The sequence below is a fragment of the Mercenaria mercenaria genome, chromosome 5 (assembly GCF_021730395.1).
Source record: "Mercenaria mercenaria strain notata chromosome 5, MADL_Memer_1, whole genome shotgun sequence".
NCBI classification, from domain to species: domain Eukaryota; kingdom Metazoa; phylum Mollusca; class Bivalvia; order Venerida; family Veneridae; genus Mercenaria; species Mercenaria mercenaria.
Window position 1 is genome coordinate 60116467 of NC_069365.1, and position 22164 is coordinate 60138630.

Below are 22164 nucleotides of genomic sequence, written 5' to 3' on the forward strand. Positions count from 1 at the left end.
CTGTCTTTCAGACTGCCTTGTTTGATTAAAATTTCTGTTCAATTTCAAAGCAATTCAGAGAATAACAAAACAGTTGCAAATGGTTTAGGAACAATGAAAGTTGTAACAAAGAAATATTCTTGCTTCCAGATTCATCTTTGGTCTTCCCAAAATCAACTATCAATTGAGCTAATGAGATACATTTTAGCTAATTCTATGACAAAGCTAAAATAGTAAGTGTTCATTAGTCTTTTGTTGATAGAAGACTGCAGGTCTGAAGTCATTAGTCCACCACCTCTGATTCATGTGGACAAGTTTTTATTTAATTGCAGAGAACAAGTAGGTACTGGTGCAAAATCCCAGAACTCTGGTTAGGTTAACTGACAACAGTTACACAATGATAACTGAAATACTGTTGAAAATCTGCATCAGATGCATCATATAAACAATTGTGATTCTGTAACCTAGCCAAGAACTATTACATATATCCTCAAACATATTAAAGAGTAAAAATTTACTGAACCTTAGCCAAAGTATTTTTGGTATGAACTGGCTCAACTCATTAAATACTGAAGTAATTACACAGTTGAAAGTTCCTGTTGCAAAAATATCATATAATTACATTCTTGAACCTTTCTAGACTGGTCATGTTGCAAGAAGATCTTCGTACACATAGAAAGAGTATGAAACGTTTGAATGATCGAGTTGTTGAACTTGAGAGAATGATGCAGTCAAGTCGCCTCTACCTCGAGGATATAGCTCACAAGCTGGAAAAATCTGGTATGTCACTTTATGAACAGTATATAAGTCTTCTGTCGAAAATAATTACTGTTGAAATGTCAAAAAGGTAGAAACAATTGGTTAGTGAAAATACGTGACATTCAATTTTAATGGTATTCAAACTTTACATTAACAAGTGTTTGTACTTGATTCAATCAGTGTGTATGTATCTTTGTGTTTTGAATGCTGTTATGCCCCCGGCATCTACTGATGCGGGAGGCATATAGTGATTGTCCTGTCCGTTCGTCTGTACGAGGTTAAACGAATGGGACCGTTTCGTCTAGCATCAATACCCCTTACTAGAATGACTTGATACTAATGCAGATGTAACCTGTGGCCATTCCTTATCTTCAGACGTCACCTGACCTCAGTTTGACCTTGAACTTGACCTCGTTTTGGACTTGGGTTGCTTTGTATTGACAAGGATGCCACTGGGGACATCAAGCGTTTACTGAATGCAGCTTTTTGTTTTTTTTTCCAGAAATGTAAAATATACCAGCAGAAAATATATGTTTAAATTTTGCTGAGATGCAGACAGCCATGTTACTAAAAAAGTAATTGATTGCTATTCCTGAAAATTTAATTGAATTCATTTGCAAACAAAATTTACTATAAAGAATTTTCCTTGAATAATCAACAATTCATTTCAATCATGAATTATTTCTTTGGACTGGGAACCTTTTGCATTACAATTGGAAAAATGGAGCTTAATTTGGTGTTGAGGAATGGGGCTGATTTTTGGCCCCATGGAACAGGTACAAAAATTACTGGCAATCTTCTTAACGAGGTTCTTATATTTGAGATGTAACAGGTATAACCAGTGTGAAGGGCAGGTTTATCAATGCTGCTGTTTGTCTATATTTGAGATGTAATGGGTATAACCAGTGTGAAGGGCAGGTTTATCAATGCTGCTGTTTGTCTGTATTTGAGATGTAATGGGTATAACCAGTGTGAAGGGCAGTTTTATCAATGCCGCTGTTTGTCTGTATTTGAGATGTAATGGGTATAACCAGTGTGAAGGGCAGGTTTATCAATGCCGCTGTTTGTCTGTATTTGAGATGTAATGGGTATAACCAGTGTGAAGGGCAGGTTTATCAATGCCGCTGTTTGTCTATATTTGAGATGTAATGGGTATAACCAGTGTGAAGGGCAGTTTTATCAATGCCGCTGTTTGTCTATATTTGAGATGTAATGGGTATAACCAGTGTGAAGGGCAGGTTTATCAATGCTGCTGTTTGTCTATATTTGAGATGTAATGGGTATAACCAGTGTGAAGGGCAGGTTTATCAATGCTGCTGTTTGTCTATATTTGAGATGTAACGGGTATAACCAGTGTGAAGGGCAGGTTTATCAATGCTGCTGTTTGTCTATATTTGAGATGTAACGGGTATAACCAGTGTGAAGGGCAGTTTTATCAATGCCGCTGTTTGTCTATATTTGAGATGTAACGGGTATAACCAGTGTGAAGGGCAGGTTTATCAATGCCGCTGTTTGTCTATATTTGAGATGTAACGGGTATAACCAGTGTGAAGGGCAGTTTTATCAATGCCGCTGTTTGTCTATATTTGAGATGTAACGGGTATAAGCAGTGTGAAGGGCAGTTTTATCAATGCCTCTGTTTGTCTATATTTGAGATGTAACGGGTATAACCAGTGTGAAGGGCAGTTTTATCAATGCCGCTGTTTGTCTATATTTGAGATGTAACGGGTATAACCAGTGTGAAGGGCAGGTTTATCAATGCCGCTGTTTGTCTATATTTGAGATGTAACGGGTATAACCAGTGTGAAGGGCAGGTTTATCAATGCCGCTGTTTGTCTATATTTGAGATGTAATGGGTATAACCAGTGTGAAAGGCAGGTTTATCAATGCGGCTGTTTGTCTATATTTGAGATGTAACGGGTATAACCAGTGTGAAGGGCAGGTTTATCAATGCCTCTGTTTGTCTATATTTGAGATGTAACGGGTATAACCAGTGTGAAGGGCAGGTTTATCAATGTTACTGTTTGTCTATATTTGAGATGTAACGGGTATAACCAGTGTGAAGGGCAGGTTTATCAATGCTGCTGTTTGTCTATATTTGAGATGTAACGGGTATAACCAGTGTGAAGGGCAGGTTTATCAATGCTGCTGTTTGTCTATATTTCAGATGTAATGGGTATAACCAGTGTGAAGGGCAGGTTTATCAATGTTACTGTTTGTCTATATTTCAGATGTAATGGGTATAACCAATGTGAAGGGCAGGTTTATCCATATTGCTGCTAGACAGTCACCTTATCCATCAACAAGTTTAACTAGATTCCCGGTGTTTGATAAATATGTGCCATGGGAGGTATGCTTGTTGTGCCACCAAAGTTGTGGTGGAGTCACTTAAGAGTTGCCTTTGTCTGTCTGTCCATCCATTATGCATATCTCTAAAAGTATATCAGGAACGTGTCCAGGTGTGGGGCCAGGGGGCCCGGGCCCCACCAGCTGGCCGGCTAGTTACGAATTTTATTACTATGGGCCCCTCAATTAACAAATTTATACACCAGCGCAACTGGCTTGATTTGACAGCAATACACAGGCTAAAGAGCCACAAAATCATGTCCAGTAGTGGAAATTAGCCCCAGGCATGTCACAGATAAAAGTTTATCTGTGCATGCTTCATTGATCTCTTGATCGGTACTTGATTGGGTAGTGGAGAAACTATTATGTTTTTTACTCTTTGGAAGTGTTATAAAATGATTATTACATTGTTGGTTTTGTTAAGTAAATCATAAAATGAATCTGAAAATTGAAACATTATGATGGTTGTATTTTTTTTTAGCTCACCTGTCACAAAGTGACAAGGTGAGCTTTTGTGATCGCGCGGTGTCCATCTTCCGTCCGTGCGTGTGTCCGTAAACTTTTGCTTGTGACCACTCTAGAGGTCACATTTTTCATGGGATCTTTATGAAAGTTGGTCAGACTGTTCATCTTGATGATATCTAGGTCAAGTTCGAAACTGGGTCACGTGCCATCAAAAACTAGGTCAGTAGGTCTAAAAATAGAAAAACCTTGTGACCTCTCTTGAGACCATATATTTCACAAGATCTTCATGAAAATTGGTCAGAATGTTCACCTTGATGATATCTAGGTCAAGTTCGAAACTGGGTCATGTGCCATCAAAAACTAGGTCAGTAGGTCTAAAAAAGAAAAACCTTGTGACCTCTCTAGAGGCCAAATATTTCACAAGATCTTCATGAAAATTGGTCAGATCATTCACCTTGATGATATCTAGGTCAAGTTCGAAACTGGGTCACGTGCCGTCAAAAACTAGGTCAGTAGGTCAAATAATAGAAAAACCTTGTGACCTCTCTAGAGGCCATATTTTTAGCTCACCTGTCACAAAGTGACAAGATGAGCTTTTGTGATCGCGCGGTGTCCGTCGTCCGTCCATGCGTGCGTCCGTGAACTTTCGCTTGTGACCACTCTAGAGGTCACATTTTTCATGGGATCTTTATGAAAGTTGGTCAAAATGTTCATCTTGATGATATCTAGGTCAAGTTCGAAACTGGGTCACGTGCCATCAAAAACTAGGTCAGTAGGTCTAAAAATAGAAAAACCTTGTGACCTTTCTAGAGGCCAAATATTTCGCAAGATCTTCATGAAAATTGGTCAAAATGTTCACCTTGATGATATCTAGGTCACGTTCGAAACTGGGTCACGTGCCATCAAAAACTGGGTCAGTAGGTCTAAAAATAGAAAAACCTTGTGACCTCTGTAGAGGCCATATATTTCACAAGATCTTCATGAAAATTGGTCAGAACGTTCATCTTGATGATATCTGGGTCATGTGCCATCAAAAACTAGGTCAGTAGGTCAAATAATAGAAAAGCCTTGTGACCTCTCTAAAGGCCACATTTTTCATGGGATCTATATGAAAGTTGGTCTGAATGTTCATCTTGATGATATCTAGGTCATGTTTGAAACTGGGTCAACTGCGGTCAGAAACTAGGTCAGTAGGTCTAAAATTATAAAAATCTTTTGACCTCTCTAGAGACCACATTTTTCAATGGATCTTCATGAAAATTGATCTGAATGTTCACCTTGATGATATCTAGGTCAGTTTCGAAACTGGGTCACATGCGGTCAAAAACTAGGCCAGTAGGTATAAAAATAGAAAAACCTTGTGACCTCTCTAGAGCAGGGCTTCGGAAATTTGCCGGTTTGTCGGTTTTAGACCGATTTTTGACTTTTCAGACCGATTCGTGAAGTGAAAAAACGAAAAAAATCGGTCCCGTAAAAATGGAGAAAAGTATAAATTTCGGTCTGATATCTCAATACACGATCACCTGCCAAGTAGGAAATTGTTGGTCGCACCTTCAGATAATCAATAAACGTGTCAATCGGTCTGATTGTCACTTTGATAATCGGTCCGTAATTAGCGCGTGACGCAATCAGTGCTCGCGCGGCACATCCTTTAATGTTTGCAGACAGCCGACTGCGGTGTGTTAAACATTTTTGACTGGTTTCCTAACGTTTCTGACTGGATCCAGATCATTTCGACGGGGGTCCACTTCTTTTATTTAGAATCCGACGGATGGTTTATTTCAAAAGGCTATGTTTGATCACGGTAAGAAACAAATGGTCGCTGCATTTAATCAAAGAGTACATTATAGGTCTTTGATTTAATGAGACATCACACGGAAAACAGATAAAAATAACTTTTATAATTACTTGATTTGAAAAAATTGCATGATTCATTTGTTGGGGCTCCAGTTGAAACAAATGCAGAAAATCGTCTTTGCAACCCGACTGTACAAAAAAGAAAAAAATGGACGGGCAACCACGAATGATAAAGAAAACCTGAGTGGCACTGTTTATCAAATCGGTCTTTTAAAAAATGTTTCAAAATGAAATTTTGTTTACATCAGAAGAGAACATATAACTTTATAAAATGTAGTTGCTTATAATTGAAGTACAACGTAAGTGAAATGAAATATCTGTGGCCAACCCGCGTGACGTTTTGGTACTATACATGCGGGAAATTCGATCTCAGCGTTCAAATAACGTACACATTCGGTCCGCGGCAGAGTATTCTTTAAATACTGAGGCTGTTTAGCAGAGAATATGTGTCGTGTAACTCACTTTGACGCATTGTATTTTATAGAATTCCGTCAAAAAATGAGGAAACATCACAAAGTATCTGCCTGTATACGGTATTGAAGTCCGTGCGTTGGCTTTTAGACTAGTTTATGCACACGCTGTCAATGCCTCGTATTATCTCGGAAAAACATCGAAATTTAAACAAAGTTACGATCACACACAACACTGAATAACTGTCTTCATTGTAAGGTAACGCTCTGTGACTGGTAACTCAGTTTTAATGCATGATATGCTTATTTCTTTACCCTATCACGTTTTACAAAATATGTAATATTGGGAATGCGGTGGGTGGGGTAGCGCCGATGTCAGGATTTTCGTTTCGGACCGATTGAGTTATCAAAATTTCCGGAGCCCTGCTCTAGAGGCCATACTTTTCATGAGATCTTCATGAAAATTAGTGAGAATGTTCACCTTGATGATATGTAAAATTCAAAACAGGGTCACATACCTTCGAAAACTAGGTCAATAGGTCAAATAATAGAAAAACCTTGTGACCTCTCTAGAGACCATATTTTTCAACGGATCTTCTTGAAAATTGGTCAGAGTTTTTATCTTGATAATATCTAGGTCAAGTTCAAAACTGGGTCACATGAGCTCAACAACTAGGTCACTATGTCAAATAATAGAAAAAATGACGTCATACTCAAAACTTGGTCATGTGGGAAGAGGTGAGCGATTCAGGACCATCATGGTCCTCTTGTTCATGGGATCTGTATGAAAGTTGGTCTGAATGTTCGTCTTGTTGATATCTAGGTCAAGTTCAAAAGTGGATCACGTGCCTTCAAAAACTAGGTCAGTAGGTCAAATAATGGAAAAACCTTGTGACCTCTCTAAAGGCCATATTTTTCATGGGATCTGTATGAAAATTGGTCGGAATGTTCATCTTGATGATATCTAGGTCAAGTTCGAAACAGGGTCATTTGCGGTCAAAAACTAGGTCAGTAGGTCTAAAAATAGAAAAACCTTGTGACCTCTCTAGAGGCCATACTTGTGAATGGATCTCCATAAAAATTGGTCAGAATGTTCACCTTGATGATATCTAGGTCAAGTTTGAAACTTGGTCACGTGTTTTAAAAAACTAGGTCAGTAGGTCAAATAATAAAAAAAACCTTGTGACCTCTCTAGAGGCCATTCATTTCATGGGATCTGTATGAAAGTTGGTCTGAATTTTCATCTTGATGATATCTAGATCAAGTTTGAAACTGGGTCAACTGCGGTCAAAAACTAGGTCAGTAGGTCTAAAATTATTAAAATCTTTTGACCTCTCTAGAGGCCATATTTTTCAATGGAGTTTCATGAAAATTGATCTGAATGTTCACCTCGATGATATCTAGGTCAGTTTCGAAATTGGGTCACGTGCGGTCAAAAACTAGGCCAGTAGGTATAAAAATAGAAAAACCTTGTGACCTCTCTAGAGGCCATATTTTTCATGAGATCTTCATGAAAATTAGTGAGAATGTTCACCTTGATAATATCTAGGTAAAGGTCAAAACAGGGTCACGTACCTTTGAAAACTAGGTCACTAGGTCAAATAAGAGAAAAACCTTGTGACCTCTCTAGAGACCATATTTTTCAATGGATCTTCATGAAAATTGGTCAGAATTTTTATCTTGATAATATCTAGGTCAAGTTCAAAACTGGGTCACATGAGCTGAAAAACTAGGTCACTATTACAAATAATAGAAAAAACAACGTCATACTCAAAACTGGGTCATGTGGGAACAGGTGAGCGATTCAGGACCATCATGGTCCTCTTGTTTACATTAAGGCACATTCCCCGAATTTATTAAATTGATAGATATTTATCCTATCTTTTTATTTTACAACAATTATGAATTTGAAACTACTGTATCAATTTTACTCTTTTGGGTCCAATAACCTTTCTTAAAAACTCGCATAGTTTTAAAAGTAGTTTCTCAGTAAATCTTACAAAACGCATCTAAAACTCGTTACAAATGAGGGCTTTTATACATAAAAATATCATTAAATATGTGCTGTGATGTTATAGTTTGTACAGTCAAGGAAGTATAAAATACACATCTATTTATTTTTATAGATCTTTGGTACAGTTATGAGTTCATTGTCATTTGAAATATGTGATGTAAATAGTAATTGTCATAATACTTCACTTGTTTTGTTGGAAATCTAAAAACATTCGACCATTTTGCAAATAGGATACCCTTAATAATTAGACTAGCCACTAGACTGATAATTACGATGTTTCTATGATTTTTTTTCTTTTTTATGTTCATAGAGACAAAAGCCAGTCTATTCTAGAGATTTTCTAAGAGGACTGATGTTAAAATTGTAATATTGGACAAAGTACATAGACTGGCTCAGTTCACTACATGAAATCATAAAAATGTGGGGAAAAAATAATCATAGTATACGGGCTAGTCTTCTTAATAATCATCTTAAAATTTCAACATTTTTTTCAACTGGGTATCATACAGAAAAATAAGTCCATACACTGTGACTGTACAATCATACATACATTGAAAAGGCTTGATGAAATTATTAAATATATAATACATTCATGCATCCTTAAAGGTGTTTCAGGTAGCAGGAAAATGCATCTATTCATGTGCCATATTAAAAAATTTTCACAATTGGGAGGGGATACCCATCCCGAACCCACCTCAGGTTTGGCCCCCCCAGCAAACAAATCCTGCACACGGGCCTGCTAAAAGTATATAAACAATGTTAATGCTTACTGTTTCTTTGCAAATTTAGTGTCATTTCAAGGTCCAGTGTTTGCTATGGGATATTCTGACCAAGCTATTTCATGGGATACTGATGTACAGTATAATTATGTACTGTCACTGAAGCCAAGGTCAAGGTCGCTGTTATTAAAAGTTGAAAATTGTTTCAGCTCAAAAATTCAGTAAGGAATAGGGTATTGCATCTAAACTTGAAATTTAGGAAGCCTAGCATTGAAGTCATGGTTTAATCAAAGCACTGAAAGTACTGGAGGTTCGATTGTCTTTGAACAACACAGATTGTACAAGATTTTGACGATTAGCATTTATCATTTATCAATTAACATGAGCTATTTGACATTGACGGAATCAGTTACCTAGCCACTGCCTTCTCCGCATGTAAAAATACGATTGTTTAATACATACTCCTAGTCAATTATTTCTCGAAACATATTTATTAGCCTCTGATCTGTTATCCGTAAGCTATACTCTGTGTACATATGAATTAAAATACTGAGTAACGTAGACAGAGCCCTTTGCAATATTTTGCGTGACGATAAAACCATAAACCCGCCATCAGTATTAGCCCGTAATTGCATTCATGAATACTTTTGACCGTTTAACTGAACTTGATGCTTTTAAGCATTTAGAAACAAGTTATTGTTTGATTTACTAGTACGTAATATATTTTTCAAAAAATAAAACAACATTTCTATACAAATTTCCAAAATGAAGGTCTGTAAAGCCAGCGGAAGATGTAGTCCCTGAAATAATTTCTGTTCCGTTTAGAAAACATTTCAGCACTTTATAAAAGTGTTATCTAATCCAGTCCATATCTAACCATCCTTGGACCAATATCTCTTTTTTATAGGATAGATATCGTAATATGATGTCAGACCATTATAGTTTTGCTCACTGGTTTTAAGCCGGACCGATATCATGTCTAGGTCCGATATCGATCAGGTATCAAACCGTCTATCCGTCACTGGGGATACTCCGTCTTTTATGCAGTTCACTGTTATTGACAAAAAACTCATCAGCGTTGAAATCGGCATGCCAAACAGCTTACATTTATAACATTTTTTTATTTAAGTTGCATTTCTTACGACATCTGGCCAATACTTGACCTTTGTTGTTTTTGATGTGTTTAACATATATGAATGGTTAGGTACTGACTGAGGGGATTTTTAATCATATCTTACACACATAACACTATGCCTAATCGTTTGGAAAAAATGGTGTGGGTCATATGTTTATATCGGGCAGACATAGCGCCAACCCGCCAATATTCCAACTGCTGTCAATCCAATATAGGCATGCAAACTGAGTGACACATCTATGAATTAGGCGCGGAGAATAATCAATAGTAAAGTGTAACAATACTAACATGCTGTTCAAAGTGAACCTTTGATTTAAAAGTAACGTGTAATGTTCCTAGCGCCGTCATTTCATTACTGAATCAACATTTTGATGGAATACATATACATTTGTATGTAAACGCTAACTGACGGAATGAATAATTAAGAAAAACCAAAAGAAAACATCTATAAAATCAACAAATATTTCTCATTCACAATATTTACAACTCACAACTTTCCCGTGTCTCGCTATGCTATGCTAATATAATCGTTAATGTATTAGCCAGAATCCAAAATAGTCGTAAATATATTAGCCAATAAATCTATTTATATCTTCGGCGTTTGTCCGTTGACCTAGTTTTCGCACATTAATATATTACTGCAGTCAGAACAAAAAAACAACAGAAATGTATATTATACTGACTGAAAAATACGTTAAAATTGACGTTCGACAGCTGAAAATACCGTTGTGGCAAAATAATTATATTTTGATGGTTAAATAAATGTATGGCACGGAACTATTTGTTTGTACCTACGGCACTACTTTTGTTCGGTCTGCAGTAAGGAAATTTCTACATTGTTAACTTTGGATCGATTGTGAGACAATCGATCCAAAAATGTAATTTGGGTTGCTTAGGTCAAGGTCAAGATCATTTTTTAACCAGAGTTATTAGATTGGGGTAGATGTCGGTCAGGCGGGCGGCGGTGGCGGCGGTGAAAACTTTGTCCGGAGCATATCTTCTTCATGCATAGAGGGATTTTGATGTAACTTGGCACAATTATACACCATCATGAGACGAAGTGTCTTGCACAGTTCCCTTCTTTAGAATTACTTCCCTTTGTTGTTATTATAAATAGCTTATATTGTAACTTTTTCATTACTAGACGTAGGAAAAAATTGAGACCACTTTTCTGTAGTACAACATGCATGTTACATCCAATTTTGAGGTGTATTTTGACCAATCTCATACAAGAATGAAAACTTTGTCCGGAGCATATCTTCTTCATGCATAGAGGGATTTTGATATAACTTAGCACAATTATACACCATCATGTAGAGATAGAACAATATTTTTTAAACTGCAGAATTAAAGATTAGAAAATATAGAAATATGTTTGGAAATCCTTCAGTATACTTAAAACAGCAAAATATATTTACAATCTATCATAATTGAATTAATATTTTATTGCAAATTATCTTCTAACAAAACATTCCTGTGATTAAGAAAGAACTGCAACTCTAGCTTGCTTTACAGTTTTTTGCAAAGGGAAGTAACCTTAACATAATTTGAACCCAAATGACCTCTTGGTCTTGCTATAGTCCATTTTTGTGTTTGAATATAGAAATGGAATAGTTAAAAGCATTTTTGACAGCTTAAAACATTTTAATGCTTTTGATATTTTATGTGCAATAAAGTTTACAAACAAATAATGTTGCTATATACAGAATACAGTATAAAAAACCTTATGTTATATAAAGGGTTCAGCATAAATATTCTGTCATACACAGAATTCAGTAAAAATATTCAATATCAGTGTAAATCTTAAAATAAACGATGATTAAAACAATAAAAGCTTGATTTAACCAAATATGGCAGGTCAGGGCACATGATGTATGTTGTGGAATAGTAAAATACATACATACTTTATAATGTTACTGAGAAGATACACAGGGGACAAATTGCAGCCAAAAATATTTATACTATAAATCAGTAGTAATTAAAATTCTTTCAACTACACAATATTCACTAGCGGCCATTGACATATGGATGTAAAATTAACAGCTTAAGAAGTAGTATTAGTAACTTTTTAACTTGAAACTCGACAACTTTGGCAAAAAAGCAAAGAATGAATTATAAATTTTCCAGGGTTTCTTACATAATTCTAAATCGTCAAGTATTGCCTAACCATTGTGTACTCATTGCTCAGAATATAGAACTGCCAGTACATATTACTGTAATGCTAAGGTAATTTATGAATGTTAAAAAAGGATGCACAGCTTTGGCTTTGTGAATGTTTAACAATCCTTTACATGTGAAGTCAAAAGCTGCTTTAATATCCATTGTAACTTCCTTTCAAGGAAAAAGTAAAGTAAAATAATATTCTGTTTAAAAAATAAAATGAGCCGCGCCATGAGAAAACCAACATAGTGGCTTTGGGACCACATGGATCCAGACCAGCCTGCGCTCGCAGTCAGGTCGTCTCATCGGATCCATGCTGTTCTAAAACCTACTGCAATTAGAGAAACTGTTAACGAACAGCATGGATCCTGACCAGACTGTGTGGATGCGCAGGCTGGTCTGGATCTATGTTGGTCGTAAAGCCACCATGTTGGTTTTCTCATGGCGCGGCTCAAAATATATCTGACACTTAACAACTGAAATGGTGCAAAGTGGACATTTTGGGGTGTATAGACATTCATCAAGGTTCTGCTAAATTGATTTATCAAACAAAAAATCATATTAATTGGATCTTCATAGCTGAAAATATTAAGATCTTGTAAAACATTAGGACATAAGAAAAGCAATAGGGTTATGAAATTGAAGTGATCAACATTTAAATTTAGAATTTTTTCATATTTATTTGTGAAGGGGGTTCCATCACAAGATTTGACACATTGGTAAGAATAAAATGTAGTTTATGAAAAAAAGTATTTTCCTTTAAATGTGCAGAGTTTGACTTACATAAATAATTAAAGCTGTTACAATAATGCTTGGTTTGAAAAAATAAAACACAGTTGAAAACTACCCTTCATATAAAATGTCACACTTTCTAGGATGCACAGGGGACAAAATTAACTATATAATTTGATATAAAACTGCTTGAGCCATTCGCCTGAAACTGCACACATTCATTGACTACATTGATTTGAATATAATTTGCCCCAAAACACTTTCTAAAACTGAACTTATTTAAAGTATGGTGAGAGAGGAGAAAAAGCTTCGTTATTTTGAAAACCAATCATATGCATTATTACATGGTTAGAAAAGCAATGCTGTATATGTACTTGTACAATAATGAGCCAAAAAGGAGGCAGTAAAAACAACGGATTTAACCCTTATCATGCTGGACACAATGCTGTATATGTACTTGTACAATAATGAGCCAAAAAGGAGGCAGTAAAAACAACGGATTTAACCCTTATCATGCTGGACACCATTGATTCTGCCTTTGTGAACAGTGTAGATCATGATCAGCCTGCACATCTGTATAGCCTGATCAAGATCTTCACTGTTTGCATTCAGTCAGTATGTTTTGGTAGCCATCCCTTTCATTTAATGATACTGTCCATATTGAAAGATGGACAAGTTAATTATAGAAATTTAGCCCGTTAATGGTTAATAATAATTTCTACCATGCTTGTCAGCTATTCAAACCTATGGCAAAAATCGTACATACCAATGATTGACAATAATAGATAACAAGATATTGTATCTTCATATGAATAAAAATGCGGGATTAATTGTCTACAGTGTCTATATTGCATTCATACTCATCATAAGTGATTATATAATAATATAACAGTGAAAATTGAAGTTAAAATTTTCCAGATTTTGCTATTATGTAAAATAAAAAAATGTTTTCTTTCTTATTTGGTTATCTACCGGTATTCTAAAATGTGTATCTACTTGAAGTATATGCAATATAAACTAAATGCCCACAGGAAACATGTCGAGCCCACCAGCGGTCAAAAGGACTGGGAGTTCAACACAACACTGTCTAGCTGAGGCAAACATTTAAGCCCGTTTATGCGTTGCAAAGTTACAGCCCGGACAATCTCTAAAATGACCTTTGACACCCAAGTGACACAAGAGAAATATAGCTATTCAAATACATTTTTTTTTTACATCAAATCATCATTGTTAACAATATCCTCTGGAAGACTGAAGTACATGTACTTTGCCGAGTTTTAGTATCTGTTGCTTGTGACTCTGTGGACGGACCGTCTGGTGAGGTAACCAGAGTCAATGATTGGGACTAGATTAAATCATGCTGTGGAAGATATAGTTGACAGGAAGGTAGTAAGGAATAAATCTGAAATTGAATATATTAACATTTACTAAATAAATAAGCACCAAATATATACAAAAATAATTAACAAAAATTGATTTTCTATTAATGAACCGCACCACGATAAAACGAACATAATGCGTTAGCGACCAGCATGGATCCAGACCAGCCTGCACAGTCTGGTCAGGATCCATGCTGTTCAACAGTTTTTCTAATTGCAATAGGCTTTGAAAGCAAACAGCATGGATCCTGACCAGACTTTTGTCAATTTTTGTTAATTTTGTCAATATACAACAGTTGTAGACTTAAAAACCAACTATACTGAAACGACACTGTAAATTGTTTTAATTGCTATCCTTTCTTTAGTATACAAAATTGATTTGTTTCAGATCTTTATCATTCTCTTGAGTCAGCCTTATATTTAAATTGCACTTAATTCTATTGCTATATTTTAAATTTACCTTTACATGATAATCTGTCTTATCAGTTTATAATATCAGACAGAAAAGTTTAACACTGTTGTTTCAGGTTCAGGTTACTGCTTATTCCTGTGTCATGTCTTTAAATAATTAATTATCAAGTAAGTACTATGACTGAGTCAAATTACATCGTGACTTGTACAGAACTCTGAGTACTTTTTATAAGATTTAAGTGTTGTTGAAGTCAGGGTGAGTATAAAAGCTTTTCTTTGTATAGTCAAACTATAATGAAATGTAATAATATAATTCATGCTTCATACCTTTAGTACTTTAAACCATCACAACACAATATCAGCTCTGCAAGCCACAATATAAGTAGTCCACATGACAATCTCAGCTGTCCACACCACAATATCAGCTGTCCACACCACAATCTAAGCTGTCAAACGTTCTTTACCTGAAATAAAGTTTTATCTACATACCTAAAACCTAACACCCTTCTTATCTAAAACAATCTATCCTATAATTTATTCAGATTGAAAAAAAATGTCCCTGTGTAAGTTAGCACATGTGGACTTAAAAACCAACTGTACTGAAACTGACATTGTGTACATATTTAATGAAATTATAAGTTATCCTTTCTTAACATAATTAGTATGGAATATTCATTTGTTTTAGATCTTTGGCATTTTATTTGGTTAGCCATATATTTCATTTTCAGTTAATAATTCTACTCTTGAAATGTACAGTACTAAATTTTGAAATTTACCTTTAAAAGATAGTTTTGTCATATGAGAGACATCAGACAGGAATGTTTAACACTGTTGTTTCTGGAGTAAGTTAAAGCTAATTCCTGTGTTATGTTTTTAAATATTCAATTTTCAAATAATCATTACAACTGAGTCAATTGACATCGGTAACTTTCACAGAACTCAGAGTACTTTGCAGAAGATTTAAGTGTTGCTAAATTCAGGGTAAGTATAAAAGCTCTCCTTTGTATAGTCAAACTATAATGAAATGTAATAATATAATACATGCTTTATACCTTTGCTACTTTAAACCATCACACCACAATATCACATGTGCACACCACAATATGTTGTCAACACCACAATATCATTATTCCACACCACAATTTTAGCTGTCCACAGCACAATCTCAGCTGTCCAAGTCACAATCTCAGCTGTCCAAATCACAATTTCAGATGTCAACACCACAATCTCAGCTGTTCACACCAATCTCAGCTGTCCACACCACAATCTCAGCTGTCCAAGTCACAATCTCAGCTGTCCAAAACACAATCTCAGCTGTCCACGCCACAATCACAGCTGTCCAATGTACTTTACCTGAAATATAGTTTTATCTTCATATCTAAAACTTAAGACCCTTATTACCTAAAACTACCTATCCACCGTTTTAATTTTTTTAACGTCCATATTTAAGTTAGTAAAATGGCAGTTTAAAAAAGGAGGTCAAACGCAAATAGACATTGATATCACATGTATTTTTTATTCTCTTATGTTAACCTTTGAGTATAACAGTAACAATCAGTTTAAAAATAAAAATAAAATCTTGTTTTACAAAGGAGGCAGTCATTTATAAATTCTCTAAAATAGTTTGAATTTACATATCCTTTCAAATGTATAAATCATTTGCCTTAAATATTGAAATGTTATTTTCTTACGTATTTATCCAATAGAGCATTATTTATCCAATCATTCAATGTGCCAACAGTGAACACACAGCTTCTGAAATATACAAAGTAATTAATAAAATTAAAACGTATTTTATCATATGAAACACTCCATTGTGTATCTATCTGATGTACCTCCTTTCGGAGACTCTAGTCGTTAGACTCATGTGCCCCCCTACCGGTTGTGTATCCAGCCCTTAGTTCCGGGATGTACCGGGGCGTCTCCTTGGTATCTCCAAAAAAAAAATCGTTCAATCTTTACTATGTTGCCAAATGCAGCTCTATTTTTATCCTAATGACACATACATTATTTTAATGTATAACTTATAACAAAATAAAATCAGGAAAACTGCCCAGCATGTCTCATTTTTTTAAACATAAGAAAAAACATAATACTACAGTAGCCAAATATTACATCCGAAATAAATTTTATCCGAAAGTATAGGTACTCAAGGAAAAACTGCAATACCCTTTTCTAGTACCATAAAACAATTTTCAGTTAAAACATTATGTTAAAATCATCCAACAAACAGATCATAATATGCTCCAGTTTGTATCATCAAACAAAATCAAAATGATTCTATTATTCTATTTTCCATATGTCTTGAAACAAACTATAACGAGTTGTTGTTGTTGTCGTCTGTCAAACTAACATTTTGATTATTTTGCAAACCAAAAACAAACCATAAATAATTGACCATTCCCACTTACCAACTGCCATTAATAGTATATTTAGCTTCCATGCGCCACTGGTTCACCAATGAAACCCACATAAATATGCACAGTTTGAAGATTCGTGTAAACACAAGTTATGAATAGAGAATGACAGAACAGAACTACCCACCTTTAAAATCAATGATTTCAAATGGTCTCGCTAAAAAATCCGGGTTAAATTCAATCTTTGATATCGTAAGTTTGGACTGAACATGTGTTTATACGTTGACAAATAGTACTTAACAGAATATTTTGAGAAATAAAACTTACCTTTCTGACTGCGAGTGCCGGAACACATCGATTTTGTTAACCGGTGCATACGTAAACAGTTTAGTGCGCGACACATACCGATTATGCGGAAGCGCCTATTTCCTATCGCTACATCATGAGACGAAGTGTCTTGCACAGTTCCCTTCTTTAGAATTACTTCCCTTTGTTGTTACTATAAATAGCTTATATTGTAACTTTTTCATTACTAGACGTAGGGAAAAATCGAGACCACTTTTCTGTAGTACAACATGCATGCTACATCCAATTTTGAGGTTTATTTTGACCAATCTCTACCTGGTAAGGATTTCTGTGTGGAATTACAATGTTTTTTTTTTTTTTTTTTTTTTTTTTTTTTTTTTTTTTTTTTTTAAGATTAACTTCCCTTAGTTGTTACTATTAATAACTTATATTGTACTTTTTTTTATATTTTTATATAATTGACCGTAGGGAAAAACCAAGACCACTTTTCTGTGGTACAACATAGTTGTTACTTTCTAATTTTAGGTGTATTTTAAGGTATCTCTACCTGGTAAGGAGTTTTTTTGTGGACTTAGAAAAGCAAAAGAATTACAGTGATTACTAAACAACCACAAAATTAAAATTACATCTGCAAATACAGGTGTTAGAGTAAAGAAATTTGCTGTGACGGGCGTATATTGTGACATTCTGGCACTCTTGTTTATTCTCATGAAAAGTGTTGAAAACCTGGTTTCGTGGCATTGCCGCGTTTCTTGTATTAAAAATAGAAAAGTGGTTTTCTCACAATAACTTATATAATGAAGTAAGCAGACCAAAGACAGCTTTAATACGGACCAATTTGTTTTTGTTTCATTTTAGGTAGCTTTGGTCAAGGTCATTGTCACTGAATATAGAAACATGGTTTTCTATCAGTAATTTAGAATGAGTAGCTTTCAAAAGCACTGAATGAAATTCAATTGCATTTATGTGCTTTTTGTAGGCAGAGAATGCTTCTTCAAGGGTGAAACTACCCACCCGCTTAGCTCAATAGGGAGAGTGCAAACCTGTGGATCTCAGGCTTGAGAGTTTAATACTTTGGGAGAGGCGTATGTTCTCTGTGGCGATTTAATGAAAGACATTGTGTCTGAAATCATTTGTCCTCCTCTGATTTTGTGGGGAAGTTGGCAGTTACTTGTGGAGAACAGGTTGTACGGGCAACTGATTCAGGATCACTGATTAGGTTAACACCCAACGTTACAAAATTAAAATACTGTTGAAAAATCGAGTTAAAACCCAAAACACAGGAACAAATCAGTGGTGAAACCTTTATTCCATTTTGCAGGTGTCATGGTATAAGACTTGAATATTGAAATAGGGAAAAAATGTGCAGCAGACCAGGACTCCAAACCGGGACTCAAACACAGAGAAAATGTGCAGCCAGACCGGGACTGGAACCGGGGGCCTCGGAATACCGTTCCTATGCTTTACCGACTGAGCTACCCAGCCGTTTTAATATTCAAGTCTTATGCAGTGACATACATGTATTTCCCCACCATTTTGAAATTTGTCCTCAAATATCAGCTAGTACTATGTAAATCAAGCAGTTACAGGCATTGGAGACTAACCAGTGTAATTCCGTCACAGTCCCATGTTGGGTGTCAAATGTCACAGGGTGAAAAAAATGTGCAGTCACACCAGGACTCGAAACCAGGACATCGGAATACTGTTCCGATGCTCTACCGACTGGGCTACCCGGCTGCTTACACACTTTCTTCACATTTTAATATTCAAGTCATACTGTGACACAAGTGGTACCATTTCACAGAATTTGCTTGTTTTTGTAATGTAATAACAATTTATCAAAGCTTACACAATACTAATTCAAAGCCTAAAAATTGAAATCATTAATTATGTGGCAGTTAATTTGAGAAGCACGAAAGTTAGATATAATAGTACATCTTTGAAAAGAAAATTTATGTAATTGTAAAAGTTTTTGCTTTTTATATTCCATGGTAAATGCTCTGGAGAGGATGTTCATTAACAAGTTGTTATGCAATCCAGTGATATTTCATGCCCTGATTTCGACTAAACTGTCAATTATTGTTGTCATGTGATTATTCTTGTTTCACTACAGAGTCAGTATGATGTATATGATCCAAAGACATACACTTTGAGTAAAGACAAGTTTCCTGAGAATGAGATTATGTATGTGGATGATGACATACTGGAGTAAGTATTATTTCAGTGGCAGGGTATTGTGTTTCATTGACAAATCTTACTGTGCCTCAATGAAATAGTGAGTGATATAAACTAACCTATATCCATAAATCTTGAAATATATTTATTTTAAATTCTTTGTTTGATATCAAGCTGAATTGGTGATTGTCCATCATGTAAAAACTGGAATTTGTAACGGGTCTACATTCTCAGCTATTTTTCAGTGTTTATCAACAGATTATTTCAATTTTTCAGCCATTTCATAGATAAAAGTCATATTAATTTATCTTGGAATTTGCTCTTCAGGTTATACCACTGGAGATATTACTTCTTCTTACATGCAAGACAGGATTTTCCTGTGTTTTGCCAGTGCTCGTTACCACCTTAACAGTTACCCTTGAGTGAAAGAGACTCATATATTTGGCCTACAGTCAAACCTGCCTAAGTGACCACCTGTATTAAGCAGTCATTGGCTCCCAGCAGCCAGTTGGCTAAACTCCCAAACTGATCTTTTTCTTCTAATTTCAGCTTGTTGTAAGCAGTCACCTGCCTTAACCAGCCAGAGTGTGTCACCCCCTTGGCTGGCTGCTTAACACGTTTTCACTGTTATACATAGCTGAAAATAATTGCAATTGGATGTCAGAAAAATTTATTTATTTCAAGTGTCTAAGATTTCTCGAGACAGCCCTCCTGGAATTTGCTCTTAGGTTCTACTTCTGTAGATATTGCTTCTTAATACGCACTCTTGACTTTGTATTACCCAGTCTACTTTATAAAGAACATAACTTAATGAAAAGAAATGGGAGACATGTTTTAAGATTCAAGATTGGTCCAGAATATTATATGATTTTATTTTTACTCGAAAACTTTTAGGATACTGAGGTTAAAGGAAGAGTGGCTTGCAGCAGGAACTGAAGAAGCAGATCGACTGACCCCAATACAGGAGTTTACAGCAAAATGGAACAGTGTGACAGTTTATAAGGAGATGGGTGAAAGACGAGAAATAGACCGTAGATCGTGGATAAATGTTGATAATCAGCCTCTTCGTTATACAATAGACTCCCTTAACCTTCCGCAGTAAGGTTCTCTGTGATAACTGATTTTAAGAGAAAAAATAACATTTTTAACGTGTGTTTACGAAACACTTACGATGTTATTTACACATGGTCACATGCTGGTGGGCCATTGTGTACTTCTGATAGTTAAGAATCCTTTTTAGCTCATCTGATTTTTTGAAAAAAAATGATGAGTTATTGTCATCACTTGAGCGGTTGTCGGCGTCGGCGTCTGCGTCGGCGTTGCCTGGTTAAGTTTTATGTTTAGGTCAGCTTTTCTCCTAAACTATCAAAGCTATTGCTTTGAAACTTGGAATACTTGTTCACCATCATAAGCTGACCCTGTATAGCAAGAAACATAACTCCATCTTGCTTTTTGCAAGATTTATGGCCCCTTTTGTACTTAGAAAATATCAGATTTCTTGGTTAAGTTTTATGTTTAGGTCAACTTTTCTCCTAAACTATCAAAGCTTTTGCTTTGAAACTTGGAATACTTGTTCACCATCATAAGCAGACCCTGTACATCAAGAAACATAACTCCATCTTGCTTTTTGCAAGAATTATTGCCCCTTTTGGACTTAGAAAATCAGTTTTCTTGGTTAAGTTTTATGTTTAGGTCAGCTTTTATCCTAAACTATCAAAGCTATTCCTTTAAAACTTGCAACACTTGTTCACCATCATAAGCTGACCCTGTACAGCAAGAAACATAATTCCATCCTGCTTTTTGCAAGATTTATGGCCCCTTTTGGACTTAGAAAATATCAGATTTCTTGGTTAAGTTTTATGTTTAGGTCAACTTTTTCTCTTAAACTATCAAAGCTATTGCTTTAAAACTTGCAACTCTTGTTCACCATCATAAGCTGACCCTGTACAGCAAGCAACATAACTCCATCCTGCTTTTTGCAATAATTATTGCCCCTTTTGGACTTAGAAAAATCATTTTCTTGGTTGAATATTATGTTTAAGTCAACTTTTCTCATAAACTATCAAAGCTATTGCTTTAAAACTTGCAACAGTTTTTCACCATCATAAGTGGACACTGTACATCAAGAAACATAACTCTATCCTGCTTTTTGCAAGAGTGATGGCCCTTTTTAGACTTAGAAAATCATGGGTAGGACAATATTTCTATTATACAAAAAAAATCAGATGAGCGTCAGCACCCGCAAGGCGGTGCTCTTGTTTGACTGTAAAGTTTTAACTGCCTAAGAACAGAATAATTTGGACAAGTACAACTGAATACCATAAGCTGTTCTTTGCCATTTGGAGAAAGTTCAGACTGGTTTACTTAATTATATGATTAATTTTGTCTGGTGGTTAAGTCATTTTCATTCTGAAAATTATGGAGATTTTGTAAAATGCCGTGATTTTTTTGGGGTTTACTAATTTTCTTTGCTTACCCGCATCCAGCTTTCAAATTGTTAAACTGTTTGACCAATTACGAGATCAAACCATTCTACGAAGTTGACAAGTTGGCTAATTAATTTCTTAACTTAATGCACACTTTTAATTGTACCACAATTAGAATTAAGTCCATGAAAATGTTTGAAGTGAACATCTAAATTTAATCAGTTGTCATTTCTTAAATGAAAGATCATTACCTAATTATCAACTCTTTAGCAGTTATTTTATCCTCTGATTGACAGGTTTTGATTCTAATGTGTGTCAAAATAGTTTGATCACCACTAATTTCTAAACAATGAAATTGTACTTGAAATATTTTGCATTCAAGGAAATGTCTGCTAGTCGGTGTCATGCAGTTTTTTGAAGTCAGATTGTATTGAAATATGTCAGTTCAAAAATTCATACTGTGTTCAGAATTTGGAAGTTTGGATATTTAGAAAGATGGACTGTATAGGAAAGAGAAAATTTGGGACTGAAAAA

At 35.2% G+C, this 22164-nt stretch overlaps 1 protein-coding gene and 1 long non-coding RNA gene across 7 annotated transcripts in view; one reads left to right on the forward strand and one right to left on the reverse strand.

Annotated features, from left to right (window-relative positions):
- LOC123557382 (transient receptor potential cation channel subfamily M member 2-like) overlaps positions 1 to 22164 on the forward strand; it is a 153478-nt gene that overhangs the window by 114066 nt on the left and 17248 nt on the right. For all 6 annotated transcript variants that reach the window (XM_045348818.2, XM_053543740.1, XM_045348821.2 and 3 more), the window contains exons 26-29: positions 620 to 759; positions 2970 to 3088; positions 19143 to 19237; positions 20099 to 20302. In XM_045348818.2, coding sequence (XP_045204753.2) covers positions 620 to 759; positions 2970 to 3088; positions 19143 to 19237; positions 20099 to 20302 — 558 coding nt within the window. The remainder of the gene's footprint in view (positions 1 to 619; positions 760 to 2969; positions 3089 to 19142; positions 19238 to 20098; positions 20303 to 22164) is intronic.
- Positions 12230 to 18268, reverse strand: LOC123534543 (uncharacterized). Its single transcript, XR_008371023.1, has 5 exons — positions 17051 to 18268; positions 16058 to 16121; positions 15419 to 15719; positions 14694 to 14830; positions 12230 to 13978 (listed from the first exon to the last, which is right to left on the reverse strand). It is a non-coding gene; the product is annotated as an uncharacterized LOC123534543 (long non-coding RNA).